The sequence below is a fragment of the Sphaerodactylus townsendi genome, linkage group LG07 (genome assembly GCF_021028975.2).
Source record: "Sphaerodactylus townsendi isolate TG3544 linkage group LG07, MPM_Stown_v2.3, whole genome shotgun sequence".
Classification (NCBI taxonomy): Eukaryota; Metazoa; Chordata; class Lepidosauria; order Squamata; family Sphaerodactylidae; genus Sphaerodactylus; species Sphaerodactylus townsendi.
Genome location: NC_059431.1, coordinates 3583830 through 3608708, shown reverse-complemented (window position 1 = coordinate 3608708; position 24879 = coordinate 3583830). Strand labels below are relative to the sequence as shown.

The 24879-nt window shown below is 51.2% G+C and overlaps 1 protein-coding gene across 1 annotated transcript in view; it reads left to right on the top strand.

The window, feature by feature from the left end:
- Positions 1 to 499: 499 nt before the first annotated feature.
- Positions 500 to 24879, top strand: part of CNTFR (ciliary neurotrophic factor receptor) — a 57576-nt gene continuing 33196 nt past the window's right edge. Inside the window, exons 1-2 of the mRNA XM_048504176.1 lie at positions 500 to 613; positions 9104 to 9270. Of these exons, the coding sequence (XP_048360133.1) occupies positions 519 to 613; positions 9104 to 9270 (262 nt within the window). The 5' untranslated portion in view covers positions 500 to 518. The remainder of the gene's footprint in view (positions 614 to 9103; positions 9271 to 24879) is intronic.

The window sequence follows — 24879 nt, the reverse complement described above, 5'->3', positions numbered from 1 at the left end:
CCCCCCACCCCCCCCCCCCCCCACCCCCCCCCCCCCCCACCCCCCCCCCCCCCCACCCCCCCCCCCCCCCACCCCCCCCCCCCCCCACCCCCCCCCCCCCCCACCCCCCCCCCCCCCCACCCCCCCCCCCCCCCACCCCCCCCCCCCCCCACCCCCCCCCCCCCCCACCCCCCCCCCCCCCCACCCCCCCCAGTGGCGAACCTTTGGCACTCCAGCTGTTATGGACTACAATTCCCATCAGCCCCTGCCAGCATGGCCAATTGGCCATGCTGGCAGATGGGAATTGTAGTCCATAACAGCTGGAGTGCCAAAGGTTCGCCACTACGGGTCTAAGATCTGGAGAAGGTCTTGACCTTCTCCAGACCTTAGGCCTTCACCATGGGGACCCAGAACAATTGCACCAGTGAGTCCAGTGGATCAACCTCATGTTGCAGAAGTGACCAGACTGGAATGCACGGCAAGTCTGGACTGACCCACGTTTCTCTCTCCTAACAGCACCGCCCAAGGAGCCTGTCCTGATGTGCCGGTCCAATAACTATCCCAATGGCTTCTACTGCAGTTGGCACCTTCCAAGTCCGACGTACATCCCAGACACATTTAACATCACTGTGAAGTAAGTGATCACAAGGGGGTGGGGGGAGGGAGAAGTGGGCAAGAGAGGCAGCTTTGGGTCGACTTCTGAGGACCTTAAGATCTCTGGCTGTAGAAGGCCTTGCCAGAGAAATCCAGGCTAGATGACTCTCATGGAGGGCTATCTTTCCTAGAAGATGCCAACCACCATAAACAGATCAACCCCAGGTTCAAAGGCCTTGCTGGAACAACATCGCCCTGTTCGCATGTTGCCATGAGCATGCCATGTGAGTTCACACATCTGTTTGCAAGAAACAGTCAATGCCCTTTATAAAGGAAACAGCCCACCAGTCCCTGGATAACTGTGGTATTTGCATCACACTTTCAACTGGGCCTGCATGGAGTGTAGCATGAGAATTAATTATGGGTGAAGCATGTGGTTGTTGCATGTAACGGAGGTGACCCCAGATGCTGAGGTCACCTTCCTCCCAGGGGTGGCTGGGAAACCTGTGGTGGAGTTTTCTCAGTGGCAGAACTAAAGATAAGCAACCCACCACCACCACCACCTCTACCCCCCTCCAAGGATCGCGTGCCTTCCCCTATTCAGCAAGCAGGGAAAGGTCACCCTATTTCAGCAGACGTAAGGGCTTGTTTAAACCGGGGGGGGGGGGGGATTCAGAGTGTGGAATTGACCAGTCCAGATTCCTGGCCGTGTTTTCCTCCTTTGTAAGTTTTTGGGAGGTTGGTTTAATTTTACTCTGTCTGTTGTTTAGCTGCCCTGAAGGCTGAGTAGGTCAAGGGCGGGGCCGCTACAAATGGCTGGATGAAACAAATAAAAGGAGGGCAAATATCCCTCTCTGGCAAGGGGGCAGTTTGATGGGGGGGGGGGTGCCAGATTCCCTCACTCTTCTGCCCCATGTCCTTCTTAGCAGTCAGTGGAGGAATCATAGAATCATAGAGTTGGAAGAGACCCTCAAGGACCATCAAGTCCAACTCCCAGCCATGCAGGAACACACAGTCAAAGCACTCCCGACAGACGGCCATTCAGCTGTGACTAGCCCAAGGTCACCCAGCTGGCGTGTGTGGGAGTGCACAGGCTAATCTGAATTCCCCAGATAAGCCTCCACAGCTCAGGCGGCAGAGCGGGGAATCAAACCTGGTTCCTCCAGATTAGATACACGAGCTCTTAACCTCCTATGCCACTGATCATTAGAGAGAATTCTGCACTTTCCGATGTGAGAACGTGTCTGAAACTGGGGGCTGAGCTGAGCATCTCCCCATATTCCAGCTGTTCCGAGTTCTTCGCATCAAGTGCTTCTTTGGAGCATGGACGGCAAAATGCCTTTCCCGTGGAGGACTCCTTGTTCCCCAGACAGGGGCCAGAACAGTGGGATGAAACTTTGGCTAGGCCAGCTTGTTTCTTGCCTCCCCGCAAGTTTCTCTCCAACTCCCAAGTAATCCATCCCATTGCCAAACTGCTTTCCCTGTAGGAATATCAGTGCGTGAACTGGCCTGTCAACCAACCCAAAAACACACTCTGTAAGAAAACAGAAGAATCCCTTACATAAGAACATAAGAACAAGCCAGCTGGATCAGACCAGAGTCCATCTAGTCCAGCACTCTGCTACTCGCAGTGGTCCACCAGGAGCCTTTGGGAGCTCACGTGCAGGATGTGAAAGTAATGGCCTTCTGCGGCTGCTGCTCCCGATCACCTGGTCTGCTAAGGCATTTGCAATCTCAGATCAAAGAGGATCAAGATTGGTAGCCATAAATCGACTTCTCCTCCATAAATCTATCCAAGCCCCTTTTAAAGCTATCCAGGTGAGTGGCCATCACCACCTCCTGTGGCAGCATATCCCAAACACCAATCACACGTTGCGTGAAGAAGTGTTTCCTTTGATTAGTCCTAATTCTTCCCCCCAGCATTTTCAATGGATGCCCCCTGGTTCTAGTATTGTGAGAAAGAGAGAAAAATTTCTCTCTGTCCACATTTTCTACCCCATGCATAATTTTATAGACTTCAATCATATCCCCCCTCAGACGTCTCCTCTCCAAACTAAAGAGTCCCTTCTTCTTCTGAAGAGCAGGGACTGTTGCAAAATTGCCGTACAAAATATTAACTGAAGTTGTATGTTAGTGTGCATTATTATTGAGTACACTTTCTCATCCTTGGAGGACAAGATTCAAGTGTGTGTGTGTGGGGGGGGGACTCACATCCTTGCTGATTGATCTTTCTCTAGGGTAATGCAGAGATGACCTCCTTTAATAACCCACCTGCTCTGAAAATTCCAGGTAATCTCTGATAGTATCCGAATTAAGTGTTAACCAATCATCAGATGAGAAGTCCAGTAGCGTTCAATGGCGCTGCCTTGGATGGCAGTCCTTCAAGTAATATCTTTCACGATTTCCTGTAATCTTAAAAAAAAACCCATTTAATCTGAAGCTTCCACTTTGAGGCAAAGTGTTCCACAAGTTAACTAATTTAGTCTTCAGGAGTCATTTTTATGGCAAGCTGTTTGTCCCTTCCAAAATGTTCCACTCCTTTGATATTTGGGCATCTTCTGGTGTTTTGCTCAGATTAAAGAATCCGCGGGAGCTTCAAAAATCTGCAACAATACTAATGAGGGGGGGTCTCCTCCCCCACGAATGGCAGGATCTTAGTTGCTTATTTGCATCATTAATGAGCTGCAGTAATTATACCAAAAGACAGACACACACACACGCGCACACACACACACAAACACACACTTCTGGTTTTCTGTTTTAATGGCATTTTGCTGCAGACATCAGAAGGGGCTTGGAGAGGGAAGCGGGTCCGATTGCGGAGGATAATTTCTGTTTCCAGGATGAGTAAATGAAGCGATTCTCTTTGATGTGCATGAACCATCGTAGATGCTCTTGTGGGAGCTGACGGGGTCAACTTGTACAAATATGTTCAATGTGAGCAAGAAATTGCTTCATTTGGCCCGAACTTTTCCACCAGGGCCGCTTAGATGTCAGGAACATTCTCATCTGCAGTTCTGTGGGATTTGGGAGTGTGTGATGGAAGGATTTCTTCTCTTCTTTTCCCCAAACAAAAGCCCGGGTTCACCTGGAAAATATTTGAAACGCGGCTTGGCTTTGGAGTTGGTTGCGGTTGTTATTTTTAACTTCGTTCGTGACCCACCTTTCTCGCGGAGACTCGGGGCAGATTACAGAGTAGGAAAAGTAGTATTATTGGACAGCAAAGACTCCCAATGATCAAGGCAGTAGGGACGCATTTCAGAACCGCAAAACAGAGCCAATAAAATACTGCCCAGCGCAACCAGAACTGTCCGTGGCAAGACAAACTGTAATGAAGAAAGGGAGATACGAAGCAGAAGAGGAGCTGTGTTTTATATCCTGCTTTTGCTCTACCTTTCAGAAGTCTCAAAGGGGCTTTCGAACACCTTTCCCCTTCCTCTCCCCACAACAGACACCTCATGAGGCAGGTGAGGCTAAGAGAGTTCAGAGAGAACTGGGACTGCCCCAAGGTCACCCAGCAGGCGTCTTGTGGAAGAACAAATCCAGCTCACCAAACAAGGGGAATCAAACCAGGCTTTCCAGATGACCGTCCACCATTCTTAGCCACTACACCAGGCTGTCTCTCAAGATAGAGGACGTCATAGTTAAAAGACCAGGATACATTCAGTAAAACTGGCAATAGACAACAAGAAGTGGGGGACCCGTAAGGACTTGTGGAGAAGGGACCTCATTTCCCCCTTCCCCCGTCTTCCCTTGTTCCCTTCCCTGAAAGCCCCCATAGCTGCTCCCTTCCTGGAGCAGCAGTGGCGTAGTGGTTAAGAGCAGGTGCATTCTAATCTGGAGGGACCGGGTTTGATTCCCCGCACTGCCGCTTGAGCTGTGGAGGCTTATCTGGGGAATTCAGATTAGCCTGGGCACTCCCACACATGCCAGCTGGGTGACCTCGGGCTAGTCACAGTTCTTTGGAGCTCTCTCAGCCCCACCCACCTCACAGGGTGTTTGTTGTTGGGGAGGGGAGGGAAAGGAGATTGTCAGCCCCTTTGAGTCTCCTGCAGGAGAGAAAGGGGGGATATAAATCCAAACTCCTCTTCTTCTTTTCCCTCCTTCTGTTCTTCCCACCCACCAGCCCACTCACCTTTTTCTACAGTCCAGTGGCACGCTGCCAGGCCAGTTACACAGTGGGGAGCCTGCCAGGACCCCCATTTCTCCCTGCATCCCCTCCCTCACAGCTTTCTCTCTCCCTCCCCCGGCAACCCCAGGATACCCACCTTTCCCGTCTTCCTTCTCTCTTTCCCAGCTACCAGCCAGCCTTCCTGTTACCTCCTCTCCCCACCTTCAGCTACACGTATTTAGTTTTATTTATTTATTTGTTTGTTTTATTTATTTATTCGATTTGATAAACCGCCCTACCCCCGCAGGGCTCAGGGTGGTGTACAACCGCAAATAACAAGACCATAAAACAAATCGAATAGCCCCAATTAAAACAATACAAAACCTTAAAAGTATGAAAACTGTAGCACCAGCAACCTACAAAAAATGAATGATAATAAAAGGCGTCTGGGATCAAACCCCAGTGGACAAGCCCTGGGCGGGAGGGGGTAGGCAGATGGTCAGATATATAGCCAATGCGCGGGCAACAAAAGAGGGGCGGGCTCAGCGGCCACCCCCCCCCCAAAAGCTCAGCGGCCGGGCCCCCCAATAGTTCACTTACACGCATTAAAAAACAGACCTTGATATCCAGAACGTGGCCACCCGGAACACAAAGCATTTTGCTGCCCTGATGTTCCTCCTCAGAGCATCCCTCCGACTCAAAGCAGATTGTAAAAACAATTTAAAAGATCACTCTATCTTTAAAAGACATGTTTTTGGCCCCACACCTGAAAGATAGGTAGGTGCCAGGTGACCCTGAAGGGAGAGGGCATTCCACAGGTGAGCTTCCATCACCAAAAAAGCCCCATTTCTGTTGGCCATCTGCTTCCCCTGTGCAGCCAGGGGCACTATGGATTCAGCGCAGCCAGGGCGATGCTGGGGTGCATCAATAGGGTCGAGATCAACAGATGTAATAGGACCATTCTAGTACCATTGGTCAGACCTCACCTGGGATATTGCGTCCAGTTCTGGGCACTGAAATTCAAGAAGGATATTGACAAGCTGGAACGGGTCCAGAGGAGGGTGACCAAACAGGTAAAAGGTCGGGAGTCCATGCCCTACGAGGAGAGAACGAGGGAGCTGGGAATGTATAGTGTGGAGAAGAGAAGGTTAAGGGGGGACATAACAGCCATGTTTCAATATCTGAAGGGATATCATGTTGAAGAGGGAGCAAGCTTGTTTTCTGCTGCTCCAGAGACTGAGACCCGGGAGTCATTCAAGGGTTCAAGGTGCAGGAAAAGAGATTCCACCTAAAAATTAAGAAGAACTTCCTGACAGTCAGGGCTGTTCAACTGTGGAATGCAGCACCTTGGCTCCTTTGGAAACTTTTAAACAGAGGCTGGATGCAGAGGTGGGATCCTGCAGGTTCTCACAGGTTCCCGAGAGTAGGTTACTAATTATTTGTGTGTGCCGAGAGGGGGTTACTAATGGGTGATTTTGCCACGTGATTTTTGCCTTAGTTATGCCCCTCCTCTCAGCAGTAGCGCGCAGAACATGAAGCAGTCTGGCAGGAGGTGCGCCGGCGTGCGTGGCAGCCTACGCCTGCGTGCATTCGTTTCCCGCCCAAGGACCGGCGCAGCGGCTGCGTCCTTGCCACAGCCCCGCCCAGGAATGCCACGCCCCCGGAATGCCCGGCCACGCCCCCGTTGTGCCCCGCCCAGCCCCATTGGCGCTACGCCACAGTTTGAATCCCACCACCGTGGGAACCTGTTACTAAAATTTCTGGATCCCAACACTGTCTGGATGGCCACCTGTCAGGAGTGCTTTGATTGTGTGTTTCTGCATGGCCGGGGGTTGGACTGGATGGCCCTTGGGGTCTCTTCCCACTCTAGGATTCCATTCTATTCTATCAAACCAGGTTTGTGAGAAGATTCTTAGCTGGGGAGGGGGAGAGGGGGCTCGGCAGGGTCTGGGCAAGATGGGAAGTCCTTCAGTGGTCCTGACCTTGAGCCATTGAATGCCCTAGAGCCGTGGTGGCCATGCTGGCAGGGGCTGATGGGAATTGTAGTCCATAACATCTGGAGTGCCAAAGGTTCGCCACCACTGCCCTAGAGGGAGGAGCCAGCCCTTTGAGTGGCGGTTGGAAACAGAAGGGCAACCAATGCAAAGGAGGAGCAGCAGTGGCGTAGGAGGTTAAGAGCTCGTGTATTTAATCTGGAGGAACTGGGTTTGATTCCCCGCTCTGCCGCCTGAGCTGTGGAGGCTGATCTGGGGAATTCAGATTAGCCTGTGCACTCCCACACACGCCAGCTGGGTGACCTTGGGCTAGTCACAGCTTCTCGGAGCTCTCTCAGCCGCACCTACCTCACAGGGTGTTTGTTGTGAGGGGGGAAGGGCAAGGAGATTGTCAGCCCCTTTGAGTCTCCTGCAGGAGAGAAAGGGGGGATATAAATACAAACTCTTCTTCTTCTTCTTGCACTGGGATGACAGAATCCCTCTATCCAGGCTCTGGATAGCTGAGACCTGCGCAGGTGGAGTCTTCCCTCTGCGTCGGAGCTGTGCTTTAATTAAAAGATGATTTGGTGCACAGGAGGTGTCTGTTTGTCCGGCTCAAGAGCGCGCCAATTAATCCAGCCTGTTCGCCGATGAAACTGGTTTCCTGCAAGCTCGCGTGTAGAGACTCAGATCAGGCTTGTGTGTTGGTCTGCTCTCAGTGTCTGTAAGAAATGGAGGACGCTCCCTTCATTTCGTGTTCTGTGGGAGCTTCCAGGCTAGGCAGCCAAGCTTTCTTTTTAAGATCTAGAGTCCATCTCTCTCTCTCTCTCTCTCTCTCTCTCAGTCAATTGATGTCCCCTCAGGTGCTGTGCAATTGGGTGGGGGAGGGAGATATTCATCGTGGAACCCCCCCAAAGCCTTTCAAGGGCCACCACTGTGAGGCTGAGGGTAGGGCCAATTTTAAAAGTATTTTATTTACCAGGCCTCCCCTCCCCTTTTGGGCTCACGGCGACTCACAACGTGTGTATCAAACAGAAAATCATCTAAAAATTAAAACAGTCCCATCAATAAGTGTCAATAAATTACAACTACTTTGTCCAGATGGTGAAGATGTAATAATTTGGGTGGAATAAAACTCAATAACAGCCAATAATCTGGAGGGTCTCCTGAACAGCTTGAGTGGCAATTGCAGGAGAGAGACCCACATGGCGGTTGTTATGGGGCGTCTGTGGGATGAACTCGGGGAAAAGCCCTCTCCCCCCAGGCTCTCCTTCTCAAGAAGAAGAAGAAGAGTTTGTATTTATATCCCCCCTTTCTCTCCTGCAGGAGACTCAAAGGGGCTGACAATCTCCTTGCCCTTCCCCCCTCACAACAAACACCCTGTGAGGTAGGTGGGGCTGAGAGAGCTCCGAGAAGCTGTGACTAGCCCCAGGTCACCCAGCTGGCGTGTGTGGGAGTGCCCAGGCTAATCTGAATTCCCCAGATAAGCCTCCACAGCTCAGGCGGCAGAGCTGGGAATCAAACCCAGTTCCTCCAGACTAGATACATGAGCTCTTAACCTCCTACGCCACTGCTGCTCCCCAGATTCAAGTCAATAGCCACGGCTGTAACCTGTTTGCTCCAAAATCCCCTGAAGGTGGAAGAGACAGAAGTATAAGCATAAGCATAAGCATTTTATTGTCATTGTGCACGCACAGTGAAATTTACAGCAGCATTCCTCGATGCCCACAATTTCAGACTCATACTCCATCCTCACTTTCCCCTTCCTCCACCCATCCCTACACAGCCCCAAACACATCAACACGAAGCCGCGGAGTTCAGCATCGCCACAGCTCTAGAGTAGAAGCTGTCTCTAAGCCTCTTTGTCCTAGTTTTGATAGACCTGTATCGTCTGCCAGATGGTCACAGTTCAAAAAGAGAGTGAAACTTTGCCTCCCTGTATCCCACAGCAAGGATGCAGGTGAAGTTCTGCCATATACCTCTGAAAGGGAGGTTTTTCCAACTGAGCAGACAGTTTCCTTTAGGGTGGTGGTATGGTTACCAACATCAGTTGGACTGGAAGAAAAGTCATAAAGGGCATCAACATGTCATAAAGTCATAAAGGACATCTTCCACTCAGCTTTCTCCCTTCTTTATCACCACTCCGAAAACAAACACAGGTGCAAAGGATTTCTAACAAGCCAGGGATGGGAGCCCACGTAGTCCTGTCCTTCCATCCTGTGCCCCTGTGCCCGCACACCCCCAAGGGCCCACCAGCCAAACTCGGGAGCAACAGCCGCAGAAGGCCCTTGCTTTCACCTCCTGCAGGTGAGCTCCCAAAGGCACCTGGTGGGCCACTGCGAGTAGCAGAGAGCTGGACTAGATGGACTCTGGTCTGATCCAGCTGGCTTGTTCTTATAAACAGTTTTCCTACTCAGCTGATGCCCCCTTTCTCTGTTTTTGGTAGGCACGACTCCAAGGAAATCGTGTGCGAGAAGGACGCGTCCCCCAAGAACAGGTGCTACATCCGGTACCTTCACCTCTTCTCCACCAAGAAATATAAGGTCACGCTGACAGTCACGAACGCCCTGGGCAGGAACTCCACCACCATCTCCTTCGACGAATTTGCGATAGGTAAATTCCGTGGTGGGCCCCGTCCTGCCGACTGGATCTCACGGGAACTGAGAAGGTGGCCCCAGGAATTGGGGACCTGAGATCCTTCATTGGATGGAGCAGGTGAAAAAGGATGGGTCACTGCCTATTGGTCAGCCCCATCACTCTCTTCCACACCTGAATAGGGAAAGAGAACCACACAGGTGGGTCTTGATGGGGAGGGTTCCTGATGGGTCCTGGACTGCAGAGATGCAGAATCATGGTGTAGGTCAGGGGTCTTCAAACTATGGCCCTCCAGATGTTCGTGGACTACAATTCCCATCAGCCCCTGCCAGCATGGCTAAGTGGCCGGGCTGATGGGAATTGTAGTTCATGAACATCTGGAGGGCCATAGTTTGAATACCCCTACTGTAGGTGGACATTCCCTTTTCCATTGGCCCATACGTCAGCACACACTGCACAGGCTGTGGGAGAGGGACGCCTTTTGGAGCACAGAGCGTTTTCCTTCCAAATAAAACCCCCAACTCAGGTCTGGCTGCCCCATCAAATGGCATCATTTGGGCTGAATAACAATACTGGCTGTTGTGGGTTTTCTGGGCGGTGTGGCCATGGTCTGGTAGTTTTCGCTCCCAATATTTCTCCTCCGTGGCATGTCACAGTAAGATGTGCTTCTGTCTGGGGCGCAGTGAATAATATTTATTTGTGCTTTTAAGTGTTCAAAGTGCTTCATGGTACATTTATCTTCTTGCAATCCGCAAAACAGCTTTGCTGTTCCTGTCAAGGGAGGAGAGCGATTTCCCTCAGTTCTCAGCAGAGGAGGATTCAGTCCAGCTCAGGGGCCCTGTTATGTACCGGCAGGGCTCACCGATATCGAAAAGTCTGCACCGCATTTGTTCTGGAATGAGCCTTCCCTAGGAGACGGGACACTTACCTTCCATTTGTTGTACTCCAAGAGGCTTGACCAAGGCCACAGAGTGAATTTACTCTCAGGTGCAGCCACTATTTAGGTACCAGGTGTCAGTGTGCGCTTAATGTCTTAAGGTCTGGGGCCTCTCTGGGTTGCTGAATCTCGCCATTCGTTGCTAGGAGCAGCAGTGGCGTAGTGGTTAAGAGCAGGTGTACTCTAACCTGGAGGAACCGGGTTTGATTTCCCACTCTGCTGCCTGAGCTGTGGAGGCTTTATCTGGTGAACCAGATTAACCTGTACGCTCCAACACCAGCTGGGTGACCTTGGGCTAGTCACAGTTCTTTGGAGCTCTCTTTGCCCCACCTACCTCACAGGGTGTTTGTTGTGAGGGGGGAAGGGCAAGGAGATTGTAAGCCCCTTTGAGTCTCCTTTAGGAGGGAAAGGGAGGATATAAATCCAACTCTTCTTCTTCTTCTTCTTCTTCTTCTTCTTCTTCTTCTTCTTCTTCTTTCCCTCTGTGCTTGCAATTATAGATAACAGCGGCATCTCGGGCCTTCTCTTTGTTGGGAAGGGTGGGCAGATGGCTCCATATCATTCCCTAGACCAGTGGTGGTGAACCTTTGGCACTCCAGATGTTATGGACTGCAATTCCCATCAGCCCCTGCCAGCATGGCCAATTGGCAGCTGGCAGGGGCTGATGGGAATTGTAGTCCATAACATCTGGAGTGCCAAAGGTTCACCACCACAGCCCTAGACCTTGGGAAAGGACTTTTGCTTCCTTCTACTTCCCCACTTCTATTTTGTGTAGTTGGGGGCAGGGGAGGGAGTGGACAGCGGAGGCAATAAACCCAAGGGCATTTGGGGGGTGGGTCAGACCTTGGCCAGGGGTTCAGGGTTTGTTCCAGTGAAGGCTTCTGATTGATGAAATCCAGAGCCTGTCATTGAATGAATCATAGACCTGACACCAGGCCAATAAGCACCCCCACCCCACAATAAGCACCCTCGTACCTTAGAGACCGCATTACCCCATATGCCCCTACTCGGCCTCTGCATTCAGCAGAGGCCAATCTGCTGGTGGTTCCTGGCCCCTCAATGATGCGGCTGGCCTCCACACGGGCCAGGACCTTTACAGCCACGGCCTCAGCCTGGTGGAACACTCTTCCTCCAGCTGTCCGGGACCTGCGGGACCTTGGCGAGTTCCGCAGGGCCTGTAAGACTGAGTTGTTCCGCTGGGCCTTTGGAGTGTCCAGTCGCTGAAGTGTGCCCCCCCCCTTACACATTTATTTTACCATCTTATGCTACCCTCTTAGAGGGAGTCCAGCCGCTCCCTCTTCTCAGGGAGGCCTTTAAATAAATTGGGTTTGGGGACGCCTGATATTTTTGCACTGACCGCTGTTTTTCATGGGTTTTATTGGTTTTAGTAAATGTACTGATTGTTATGATATATTGTACACATGTGGATATTGTTGTACACCACCCAGAGCCCTTCGGGGATGGGGCGGTCTACAAATCCAAACAATCGATGGATGGATGGATGGATGGATGGATGGATGGATGGATGGATGGATGGATGGATGGATGGATGGATGGATGGATGGATGGATGGATGGATGGATGGATGGATGGATGGATGGATGGATGGATGGATGGATGGATGGATGGATGGATGGATGGATGGATGGATGGATGGATGGATGGATGGATGGATGGATGGATGGATGGATGGATGGATGGATGGATGGATGGATGGATGGATGGATGGATGGATGGATGGATGGATGGATGGATGGATGGATGGATGGATGGATGGATGGATGGATGGATGGATGGATGGATGGATGGATAGATGGATAGATAGATAGATAGATAGATAGATAGATAGATAGATAGATAGATAGATAGATAGATAGATAGATAGATAGATAGAACTCCCCTCCTGTGATAAGTGTCAGGTCGTCCCTAGTGCCACAGGCCTGACTGTTCTCTAGTCCTGCATCTCGGCTGCTTGTCCTGAGGGCCTCGTCTGGCATCTCCTTCCTGGACCATCCAGTATTCGGGGGTCGGGGCTGGGGGTGGAAGACTTTCCAAAAAGGCAGGTTCCTGGGGAGACCAGACCTCCTCTGCTCATGGTGCCACAGCAGCAATTAGCCTTTCATTGTGACGAGGTGCGCCACATTGCTGATCTAAGGACTGCCCGGGCAAGCCAAACGGCTGCTTTCTCCGTACCTTCCAGACAGAAGCATCCCTGGGCACCGGACGTGGGCACTTGGCCAGAATTGTAGGAAGAGGAGCAGTGAGTTCTTGAGCCAAATGTCACTTCTCTGAGGAGGCCGTCCCAAGACACGGCGGAAGAGCGGCCGACCCAGCTGTGCAAATGGTAGAAAGGGAGTCGAGGGGTTTTGGCTGGAAAGCAGGAAATCAGAAGTCCGTTTGGAAAGTCCTTCAGTGACGAGCTTCATGTCAAAGCTAGATTTGAGTCCAGGAGGACATTAGAAACAAGCCCCTGAAAAAGGCCTCATGTTCCAGCTCAGCTTAGCGTTTTAGACAAGGTTGGGAGCCTCTTTGCAGTGGGATGTGCAAAATGAACTCAGACTCCCCATGACTTTCCTTTTCTCCGGGGGCAGCTGGGAGGAATCAAGGAAAGCTCTTGAATCAGAACCAGCGGGACAGAAATGTGCAGTAGAAGAGGTAGTGGCTGTGCCAGGTTTGGTGGTCTCTCTCCTGATGATACTACCCAGGTTTGGTGAAGTTTGGTTCAGGGTGTCCAAAGTTATGGACCCTCAAAGGTGTAGCTCCCATCTTCTATTTGCTCCCATTGGAAACAATGGAGGATTGGGGCATCCCCTTTGGGAATCCATAACTTTGGACCCCCTGAACCAAACCTCACCAAACCTGGGTAGTATCATCAGGAGATTCCCCCCCAAACAATCCCTGAAAGTTTGGTGCTGCTAGCCCAAACGATGCGCCCCCTGCAGGCCAAAAACCAAAAAACACTAAAAATCTTTTTAAAACCCACAAACGGGTGGGCGGAGCTTCGGACATGAATGGGGGGGTTTGAACCCGAGAAAACCCCCCCTTACCTACGTCCTTGGGTCTCTGTCAGGTGGGTGCGCTTCCTTCTTTCCCCCCACGCCCTCCTCTCCCTCCTCATAGAACATGTTTTTTAAACTCATGGGCTGTGCTTTGTGGTGACAACTCAGAGGAAGGCCAGGGCATTTCTGAGACAGCAGCTGGAACGTAGAGCCTGTCCTGCCACATAGATGGTATGAACCCCTGTTTGGGGGAATCTCCTGATGATACTACCCAGGTTTGGCTCTGGAGTATGGCACCCAGTTTTCTAGAAGCGCTGGCAGGAGCGATGTCCCTTGGTAGCTGTAGGGCAGATGTCCCGCCCAGGCATGGCCGGCGATTAAAGGCGTTTTGCATCTTTCTCAAGAGACCAGTCCACCTACCTGTCTTTGCAGGGGAGAGACTTCCCTGCATCAAACTGGTTTGGAGCCAATAAGGTTGCAAATGCCTTAGCAGACCAGGTGCTCGGGAGGAGCAGCAGCAGCAGAAGGCCATTGCTTTCACATCCTGCCTGTGAGCTCCCAAAGGCTCCTGGTGGGCCACTGCGAGTAGCAGAGAGCTGGACTAGATGGACTCTGGTCTGATCCAGCTGGCTTGTTCTTATGTTCTTAGGAGGTGGTGATGGCCACTAACCTGGATAGCTGTAAAAGGGGCTTGGACAGATTTATGGAGGAGAAATCGATTCATGGCTACCAATCTTGATCCTCCTTGATCTGAGATTGCAAATGCCTTAGCAGACCAGGTGCTCAGGAGCAGCAGCAGCAGCAGCAGAAGGCCCTTGCTTTCACCTCCTGCACGTGAGCTCCCAAAGGCACCTGGTGGGCCACTGCGAGTAGCAGAGTGCTGGACTAGATGGACTCTGGTCTGATCCAGCTGGCGTGTGTTCTTACGTTCTTAGGAGGTGGTGATGGCCACTAACCTGGATAGCTGTAAAAGGGGCTTGGACAGATTTATGGAGGAGAAATCGATTCATGGCTACCAATCTTGATCCTCCTTGATCTGAGATTGCAAATGCCTTAGCAGACCAGGTGCTCAGGAGCAGCAGCAGCAGCAGCAGAAGGCCCTTGCTTTCACCTCCTGCACGTGAGCTCCCAAAGGCACCTGGTGGGCCACTGCGAGTAGCAGAGTGCTGGACTAGATGGACTCTGGTCTGATCCAGCTGGCATGTGTTCTTACGTTCTTAGGAGGTGGTGATGGCCACTAACCTGGATAGCTGTAAAAGGGGCTTGGATAGATTTATGGAGGAGAAATCAATTCATGGCTACCAATCTTGATCCTCCTTGATCTGAGATTGCAAATGCCTTAGCAGACCAGGTGCTTGGGAGCAGCAGCAGCAGCAGAAGGCCACTGCTTTCACATCCTGCATGTGAGCTCCCAAAGGCACCTAGTGGGCCACTGCGAGTAGCAGAGTGCTGGACTAGATGGACTCTGGTCTGATCCAGCTGGCGTGTTCTTATGTTCTTATGTTCTTAGGAGGTGGTGATGGCCACTAACCTGGATAGCTGTAAAAGGGGCTTGGACAGATTTATGGAGGAGAAATCGATTCATGGCTACCAATCTTGATCCTCCTTGATCTGAGATTGCAAATGCCTTAGCAGACCAGGTGCTCAGGAGCAGCAGCAGCAGAAGGCCCTTGCTTTCACCTCCTGCCCGTGAGCTCCCAAAGGCATCTGGTGGGCCACTGCGAGTAGCAGAGAGCTGGACTAAATGGACTCCGGTCTGATCCAGCAGGCTCTTTCTTATGTTCTTAAGAACCAGCTCCCAAGTCGAGGGAATTATGGGCCGAGTAGAAGAGAAGACGAAGAAGAGCTTGGATTTATACCCCGCCTTTCTCTCCTATAAGGAGACTCAAGGCCGCTTACAAACTCCTTCCCTTCCTCTCCCAACAACAGACACTCTGTGAGGTAGGTGAGGCTGAGAGAGTTCAGAGAGGACTGTGACTAGCCCAAGGTCACTCGTCAGGCTTCGGGTGGAGGAACAGGAATACAAATCCAGTTCATCAAATATGAGTCCTCTGCTCAAGTGGCGGAGTGGGGAATCAAACCCTGTTCTCCAGATCAAAATCCACTTGCTCTTAACCACTACGCCACGCTGGTTCTGAACATCATCCCCTCTGAGGTCTGGGCCTCATGTTGGACCTGTGGGGTCTAGAAGGTAGGCAGAGGGGTGTGAGGCTGATAACCTTGTGGCACACGGGGAGCCAGCAGGGCCACAGTGAGTCTCTGGCACTGGCGCTGCCTGTTTCCAGGAGGAAGGTTTTAGACGGGCAGCCATGTTTGCCTGCAGTAGAAGAGCCAGATCTGAGTCAAGCTGGGCTACTGGGCTTTGACCTGGGTAGCCACAGACTCAGAGGCACATCTGGGGGAAACGGAGCCCAAGGCAAAATCTGAGTTTTTCATCCCCCTCATCCCAGGCTCCATTTTCCCTAGACATGAGTGGGAGAGAAATCGAACTGTCTGCCAATATCATGGCGATGGCGCCCAGGTCTACCGCCCAAAGCCCGCCCCCCCACCACCACCACACATGCATTTCTAAGCAGATTCGCCGAGCCTTAAAAAGTTTAGACTCTGTACCTGGGAAAATTTTGCACAAATGGGCTGAGTCCAGACGGCCTCAGCCTGACCAAGCAAGGAAGTATTCGCAAGCACTCAGGACATGTTCAAGTCTACGGGGGAGAGTGGCGAGTGGGTCACGCCACCCACCCCCAGTTCCCAGCCGAGAAGGCACGGCGAATGGAGCATTGCAGGAAGGCACAGGTGTGCTGGGCATGGGGCGGAGCACAGCCCCCGTGTGTCTTTTTTTCACATCTCGAACGGATAACACAGGCTTGACAGATGGTGTTTGTATTCCGGATGCAAACGAGGAGCAACCGCCAATGCACACAGCGAGAGCGGGAGAGCGAGCCTGTTTCATCCCCAGCTCTTCTAATGGGAGCCTGGGGCAAATTATGGAAAGCCGCACCTGGCATTAAAAATGCAACGTCCTGGCTGGGCTAATTATTCTGTGTATCAAGAGCTGGCCAGGGCAAACACGGCCCCTCGCGCCCTGAGAGACGTGCAAATTGGTGCAACCTGCGGCTCTCCAGATGTTCATGGACTACAAATCCCATCAGCCCTTGCCAGCATGGCCAATTGGCCATGCTGGCAGTGGCTGATGGAAATTGTAGTCCATGAACATCTGGAGAGCCGCAGGTTGCAGACAGTGGTGGGATCCAAAAATTTTAGTAACAGGTTCCCCTGGTGGTGGGATTCAAACTGGCGTAGGCCAATGGGGCTGGGCGGGGTACGACAGGGGCGTGGCCGGGCATTCCTGGGCAGGGCTGTGGCAAGGACGCAGCCGCTGCGCCGGTCCTTGGGCGGGAAACGAATGCATGCAGGCGCAGGCTGCCACGCACGCCGGTGCACCTCCTGCTAGACTGCTTCCAGTTCTGCGCGCTACTGCTGAGAGGAGGGGCATCACTAAGGCAAAAATCGCGTGGCAAAATCACCCATTAGTAACCCCCTCTCGGCACACACAAATAATGAGTAACCTACTCTCGGGAACCTGTGAGAAGAACCTGCTGGATCCCACCTCTGGTTGCAGACCCCTGGAAGCCTTAGGCAGATGTCTGTGTTCGAGTGGGTGAGATTCCCTTGCCCTCTGCCTGGTGGGGTGGACACTCTCTCCAGCAGCCAGGCGGTTCTTGAAAAGGGGCCTTGGAGCAGAACTGCCCAGGAAGGAAGCCCACCTGGGCACCTGTGAGGTGGGCATTGGTGCCAGGGAGACACCTGAAGGCTGTTGAGCAGGATGGTTTTCAGGAAGGGGCCGTGGCTCAGTGGGGGAGCCTCTACTTGGCATCTACTTGGCCTGCAGACCCAGGCCCAATTCCCAGCATCTCCAGTTAGGAGGACCAAGTAGTGGGTGAAATGAACGATCTCTGCCTGGGAGCTGCTGCCAGTCTGATTAGACAATACCGGGCTTGATGGATGAATAGTCTGGTTCAGCATCAGGCAGCTTCAGGAGTCTGGGTGGGGCCGTGGCGCAGTGGCAGGACAGCCGCTCGGCATGCGGAAGGACGCAGTTTCAACCCCCAGCATCTCCAGGACCTGAGACTAGTACTCGGTGTGAAAGATCTTCCTCTGCCTGAGACCCACAGAGCAGCTGCCAGTCAGAGCAGACAAGAATGGCCTTGGTGGCCGACTGGCCTGGTGTCCTTGGCCCATTCTCAGCAGGGGGGTTGTCAGGACCCCCCCGGTGTGTTCAAGAGAAGCACTTCCGTGTGAGCAAAAGCCTTCATTGGCTCATTCCGCACATGCAGAATAATGCACTTTCAAACTGCTTTCAGTGCTCTTTGAAGCTGTGCGGAATGGCAAAATCCACTTGCAAACAGTTGTGAAAGTGGTTTGAAAACGCATTATTTTGCATGTGCGGAAGGGGCCATTCAGTAACAGCAGTGCAGGGAATGGTATGGCATGAGACGTTTATCGACAGACCCGGGAAACCCCTCCAAAAACCCCTTTGAAACAGGGAAGAGGACTTATCGCCCTCCCCCAGGCCAGACCTCTTATCCCAGAGAAACCTGACTCTCCCTTCTCAGTTGGAAATGAATGAGGCTGGCCTTCTCTCCTGATCACATCCTTCTCCATCCAGGCCGACACAGGAAATAACCCCCAGGGGGTCTACGTGCCGGTATCTGCTCTATGGCACAGTTTCCCTGTATGGCATTTTGAAAAGTTATTTTTAAAAGTAATATCTCACCTCCCTTAAGAACATAAGAACAAGCCAGCTGGATCAGACCAGAGTCCATCTAGTCCAGCTCTCTGCTACTCGCAGTGGCCCACCAGGTGCCTTTGAGCTCACCTGCAGGAGGTGAAAGCAATGACCTTCTGCTGCTGCTGCTGCTCCCGAGCACCTGGTCTGCTAAGGTATTTGCAATCTCAGAACAAGGAGGATCAAGATTGGTAGCCATAGATTGACTTCTCCATAAATCTGTCCAAGCCCCTTTTAAAGCTATCCAGGTTAGTGGCCATCACCACCTCCTGTGGCAGCATATTCCAAACACCAATCACACGTTGCGTGAAGAAGTGTTTCCTTTTATCAGTCCTAATCCTTCCCCCCAGCATTTTCAATTTGAGATGGTTAAAAAAATTCAAAATTCCCCCCTGCAACCTTTCAGAACCTCACTTCCTTGATTTTGCATGTATGGAATTTACCATTCCCAGTCAGTTTCCATCCCGCCAATAAATCGGGAAATGGTGATCTAATCCTGGAGTGACGGGGAACTTTCCACTTGCACAAAGTTAGCTCCCAACAGCTGCTCGAAGGACATCTACAGCCTGGACAGAAAATGTATTTATTTATTATTTCCATTTTAAAAAGATAATTCCTGGCTTCTGTTCATCTACATGTCGACCAAGCAGCTGACGGGACTTTCTGCTTCCACTTATTTAAAATATTTGTATACTTGTCTTTTTGCTTAATGCCTCAAGACCCAAGGCAGGTATCACAGTATAAAAATATAAAGAACTGAATTTAAAAACGCACTCCATTATACTAGATCTATGGTACACTGACTGTAAAATAAACTAGTCTGAAAACATTATATGCACTCGGCTTTGGGGTTATTTTCAGGGGAGGAAGTTTGTAACTTAGTTGTGTGTGTTTTTAAGCCAAACAATTAATTTAGTTTTTCGGTGTTGCTTAAAGGGTGGCAAGATGTCTTTTGAAAATCAAGATGCACAAAATGCAAGCGTTCCCAGGGATGAAAGTGTTCCGCTGCCTGCAACAAGCCCAGGTTTTCTTTTACCTGAAGGAAAAAAAATCAAGCCAAATACTGGTTTTGTAGGATGAATAGATATCTGAATAGATGAGGCTGAAATTCGGAGCTTCTTCGCTCCATATGGCACTGTTAAAGAAGTGAAAATAGCCATCGCTGAAACTGGTGTGCCCAAGGGGTTTGGGATTGTATCTTTTTTGGACAACATTAATATGCAGGGAAATTGTCGCGTTGCAAATAAACTTCCATGGAAAGAAACTCAAACTAGCGCCTGTAATTTAAAAAAACCCGAATTTATGTTCCTATCATGTGCAGTCTAGACCAGTACTTATTAATTCACCGACACTTCAATTCTAGAGGGTTTGGAGTAACCAAGAGACCTATTTGCAACCCTATAACACAATATGTTCAGGTGTATAGGAGCAGCAGTGGCGTAGGAGGTTAAGAGCTCGTGTATCTAATCTGGAGGAACCGGGTTTGATTCTCCGCTCTGCCGCCTGAGCTGTGGAGGCTTATCTGGGGAATTCAGGTTAGCCTGTGCACTCCCACACACGCCCGCTGGGTGACCTTGGGCTAGTCACAGCTTCTCGGAGCTCTCTCAGCCCCACCTACCTCACAGGGTGTTTGTTGTGAGGGGGGAAGGGCAAGGAGATTGTCAGCCCCTTTGAGTCTCCTGCAGGAGAGAAAGGGGGATATAAATCCAAACTCTTCTTCTTCTATATACTTATGGCTCGCCAGTTTTACTAATTCAGCAGCACATTCCTATAGGATCCCAATCCATGGCTGCAGAATGGCCACTGGGATGTTCTTGGGAGAGAGGCACAATGTTCCCAGAGAGGAGGCGTCAAGGGGCCGATTGGTGTTGGGGAGGGCCAGCCGCAGGGAAGGCTCTTGCCTGTGCATCCTTCTGGTAGCCATTCTGTAGCCGCTGGCTGGCCACCGTGGGAAGCCGGATGCTGGACCAGATGGACGGTTTGGTCAGGTCCAGCAGGCGTTTTGCTCATCCGGCATCGGACACCCACCCCTATAAAGCCACCCTCCTCCCCACATCTGTTTTAGGCCACCCCCCGTGGCTTTCACGGTGCTATCAGCGTCCGTTGCCCTAGTTAAATTGCCGCGGCTCTGCAAAACTAGAACTGGATTGACACCAGGGGAGGAGAAGTTGGCCAGAGTCCGTTCTGCAAAACACCTGCAGTACAAACGGCTGGGAAAAAATTGGCACGAGCAATCGAGGCTTTTCCCCGTCACGGCATCTCCTGCCGAGCCGGCCCGGCCCCTTTTATCCTGAGGCCCTGCGTAGCCTCTGACACGGAGCTGGATTCGGGAGTCACCGGGGTGCAGTCAGCTCAGCAAGCGCTTCATTTCGCTGCGAGCCAAAATCCAGGAAGCCCACAGAGCCGGGCTTGGATTTATGACTTTCCTGATGTGCTCAGAGGCCCTTTTAGTGGAAGCTGATGTCTACCCTAAAGGCTGGGCGCGGAGCGAGAGGGGGGATTGCACGGTCATCTGGAGAAGCTCAGAGTCCACGCAGCCGGTGTGTCCCCCCCACACCCCCTTCCCACTCCCCCCTGCGCAACCAATGGAGGGACAAACTGGGCTCCTCCCTCCGTTCTGGCTGGATCGAACCCAAATGGACATGACTCAGCTTTGGGCGTGCAGCTGGACTTGCTCACGTCAGGCACCGGCTGGAGAACGACCAAGCCGTTTGGCCAGTGAGGCGGAGGCCCTTTCGAACTTCCCTCACGGTCCATTTTAGCAGTTGGTACCTAACTGGGGCTTTCAGTGCTCTTTGAAGCTGTGCGGAAGAGCAAAATCCACTTGCAAACAGTTGTGAAAGTGGTTTGAAAACGCATTATTTTGCATGTGCGGAAGGGGCCTGGGTTTTTTGTGTCATTTCAGAAACTGTTTTGGCTCCCAGTTGCTAACAGATTTTTTTTTTACCTTTCCCAACAAATCCTCTTGCGTCCCGTTGGCAAGCTGCGCCGAGCCCGTTTTTATGTCAGCTGCTCCCAATTCCAGCTCTTCTTTGAGCTTCTGAATCTCAGTCGTATGTTGTTAAAAATGTCCGAAGCGCTTCTGGGTGGACTTCTCTCCCCCCCGCCCCCCGCCATTTTCCACAGCTTGTTCTTTTTCGGCTTTTTAAAAATAATTCTGAGATTAGCGCTATACTCCTAGACCGATATAGCGATTTGGTGCTATAGCATTCCGATGCACTGAACTGCTATACTGCTCTAGTGCTATAGAGTAAATGCTTTTTAACAAGCCCAAAAGAACATGCTGTGACAAAGGTGTGGGGAAATTGGCACTGTTCGAAACGGCCAGAGCGTTTGTAAGGGTCTGGTACCCCAGTCGATAACAAGACTCAAGAATAGCTTCAAGAGCATTATTTGAACTGTGTCAGCACCAGTGGTGGGATCCAAAAATTTTAGTAACAGGTTCCCATGGTGGTGGGATTCAAACTGTGGCATAGCGCCAATGGGGCTGGGTGGGGCACGACGGGGGCGGGGGCGGGCATTCCGGGGGCGGGGCATTAATAATTTCTCCGTTACTGTAAAAAACTCTTACTGTAAAAAAAAGTTCCTAATTTTCAGCTGGTATCTTTCTGTCCATAATTTAAACTCATTCTAGCAAGTCCTATCATCTGCTGCCAACAGAAACAACTACTTCTCCTCTAATTGACTGCCTGTCAAATACTTTATTTATTTATTCATTCATTCATTCATTCATTCATTCATTCATTCATTTATTTATTTATTTATTTATTTATTTATTTATCTTGTGTACCGCCCAACCCCCAAAGGGCTCTGGGCGGTGAACAACAAAAATTGTAATTACATATAGGTTTGAAATAAGTTAAGTTAAAATGCAGCCGATAATAACAACAATGCCCGCAACAATTCCTATTAGATACTCCCAGAAGGGGAGAAAAAGAGTGGGGCCCATAGGTGGTAATGGCCCGAAAAACAGGAGGGTGAAAGGGGCACTCATATCAGCGGCTGGACACTCCAAAAGCCCGCGGAACAGCTCCGTCTTGCAGGCCCTGCGGAACTCACCAAGATCCCGCAGGGCCCGGACAGCTGGAGGAAGAGTGTTCCACCAGGCAGGGGCCAGGGCTGTAAAAGTCCTGGCCCGCGTGGAGGCCAGCCGCATCATTGAGGGGCCAGGGACTACCAGCAAATTGGCCTCCGCTGAACGCAGAGGCCTAGTAGGGACGTATGGGGTAATGCGGTCCCGAAGGTATGAAGGTCCCAGGCTGCGTAAGGCCTTAAAGGTAAGTACCCATACCTTGAAGATGATCCGGAATTCAATCGGGAGCCAATGCAGACGACGCAGTATTGGTTGAATATAGTCACCGGAGGCGCTCCCCCCCCCGCCCCCCCGTGAGCAAACGGGCCGCCGCATTTTGGACCAGTTGTAACCTCCGGATCAACCGCAAGGGTAGGCCCGCGTAGAGCGAGTTACAATAGTCCAGCCTGGAGGTGACCGTTGCATGAATCACCGTGGCCAGGTCTGTGTGGGAGAGGAAGGGAACCAGCCGCCGGGCCTGTCGAAGATGGAAAAACACAACCCGGGTTATATGGGCCACCTGGGTCTCCATTGAAAGAGACGAATCCAGGTGGACCCCCAGGCTGCGGACCGAGGGGGCCGGCGCCAATAAGGCCCCCTCCCACACCAGCGGCTGGAAATTCTCACCCTCCCCCCCACGACCAAGCCAGAGGATCTCCGTCTTCGATGGATTAAGTTTTAACCTGCTCTGTTGCAACCAACCAGCAACCGCCTCCAAACAGTGCTGGAGAGCTGCAGGGGCAATGACCGCTCCCCCCTCCATCAACAGAATGAGCTGAACTTCATACTTTCAAATACTTAATTTTGTTTCTAGAAATCAAAAGAAGGATACTTTCCTTAAACAAGGAACTTTACCATATTTCTAAAACATGTTTTTAAAACAGCCCGACAGGGAGAATGATCCCGTTTTCTACCTTGGCTAACCAGCCACATAGGAAACAACAGGACTTTATGATTTTTGGACCTAATGGGATTTCTAACGGAAAAGCAGACCCAATTAGTAACCCCCTCTCGGCACACAGAAATGATTAGTAACCCACTCTTGGGAACTGGTGAGAACCTGCTGGATCCCACCTCTGGTCAGCACCCTATGGCCAGGTAGCTGAGACTGAAGTCCCAGCTCCTTGGCCCCCAGTATAAACCTTGAGATTACAGTGTGGTTGGAGTGGGATCTCCCCCACCTTTGCATTCCCCCAATATCAGCATGTGAAAGGACAGTTGAAGACAGTTGCAGTAGTTGCATTGTTTTGGGAATGGCCGGGCTGCTCCCTGAGAAAGATAGATAGGGAGAGCCGGGAAGCTCTATTCACTACGTTACAGCAAAAACAAAAGACAGGGGCCTCTGGCCTTGGGCGAGGATGATACGAGTCCAGCTGCAGCCGGACATGCCCAGGTATGTTACGTGCGCGTTGGCAAGCCCATGATGGCAGGGCCTGACACGTTTTAGAAATGGCTCATAACTAGAATTTGGTTGTATGAAATTCTTGTCCTTATATTGCTCGACACAGAACAGGACCAACAATGAACACCATCAGGTTTAGAATGGTAAACTGAAAGGTGTTAGGTCTCAAGCCTTGAATCAATCAACGGACTCTGGATCGATGATCAGTAGTCTTGGTTGCAAGGCAACGTAGCAGTTCTGGCCAACCTGGCTTTTGTTGCCCCCTTTATTCAGAAACAACCCCCCCCTCCCATTTTCCCAATAAATGTGAGAAAAACTTATTGCGGAGCCGAGGCACCCCAAGGTCAGCGACAGAGAGAGATCAAGCCACCTGGCCATCCGCCCCCACAGCCGTTTCCCAAGGGAGTGAAGGTGTCAGGTATAGCCTAGTTATCTACTATGAGTGTGAAGCCATAAATTAAAAGATCAAGGAAAGAATGCCCCATCAGCTAATAGTAACAGAAAGCAGGCTGGGTACATAAATCTGTCAGCAGTTACATTGAAGTAGGAATGCATCTCAATCAACTAGATGCAATCACCACCAATATGTTAAGGTGTCGTCCCACAACTGTTTTTGTTGTGTGAAATCGCACTTTTTTTTACTAACTGGTTTGATGTTGGTGAACCGGGTTGTGATTTCCTCTGGTGCTGCTTCCTTAATGAAAAGGGGTGAGGGGTGGGGGATAGATAAACAGGTAAATTTACCCTCCGTTCTTGTTTGCACGAAGCTCTCTGAATGCTTTCAAATGCTAATCTATGCAAATCCACAGTCGTCCTTTCTTCATGGGCTTTGTTCTTGAGGTTCATAAATTGTATCCTAGCTGTGTATTTTCAGGACTGGTTTACTCCAGGACTGGTGTGAGGTTAAGAGCTGGACCTGTGAGCCACAAACTCCTCAGCCCTGAGCAGTATCGCCTTAGCAAAGCCACACTCTCGTCTCGCCTCTCTCTCGTCTTCAGAAATCCACGCTCTCCTCTCCCCTTTCTTACCCCTCTCCCTGACTCCTTCCCCCTTTCCCCTTCCTTTCCCTTTTTTGCTCTCCTTTCCCCTCTTTGTCCTTCTGCTCTTCCCTTTCTTTTATTGAACATGTCAAAATAAAGGGTAGATGAACTACAGTGGTGTAGTTGGATTTATTAAATGAGATGCCTGTTGGAAGTTAGATGAGGAGTGATGGGCCGATGACCCACGGCTGGCTCTGCCCAGCCCTTAGGCCCGTGGTGGTGAACCTTCGGCACTCCAGCTGTTATGGACTACAATTCCCATCAGCCCCTGCCAGCATGGCCAATTGGCCATGCTGGCAGGGGCTGATGGGAATTGTAGTCCATAACATATGGGGTGCCAAAGGTTCGTCACCACTGCAGACCTTCTCTGGTTCAAAAGTCGTGCCAGAAG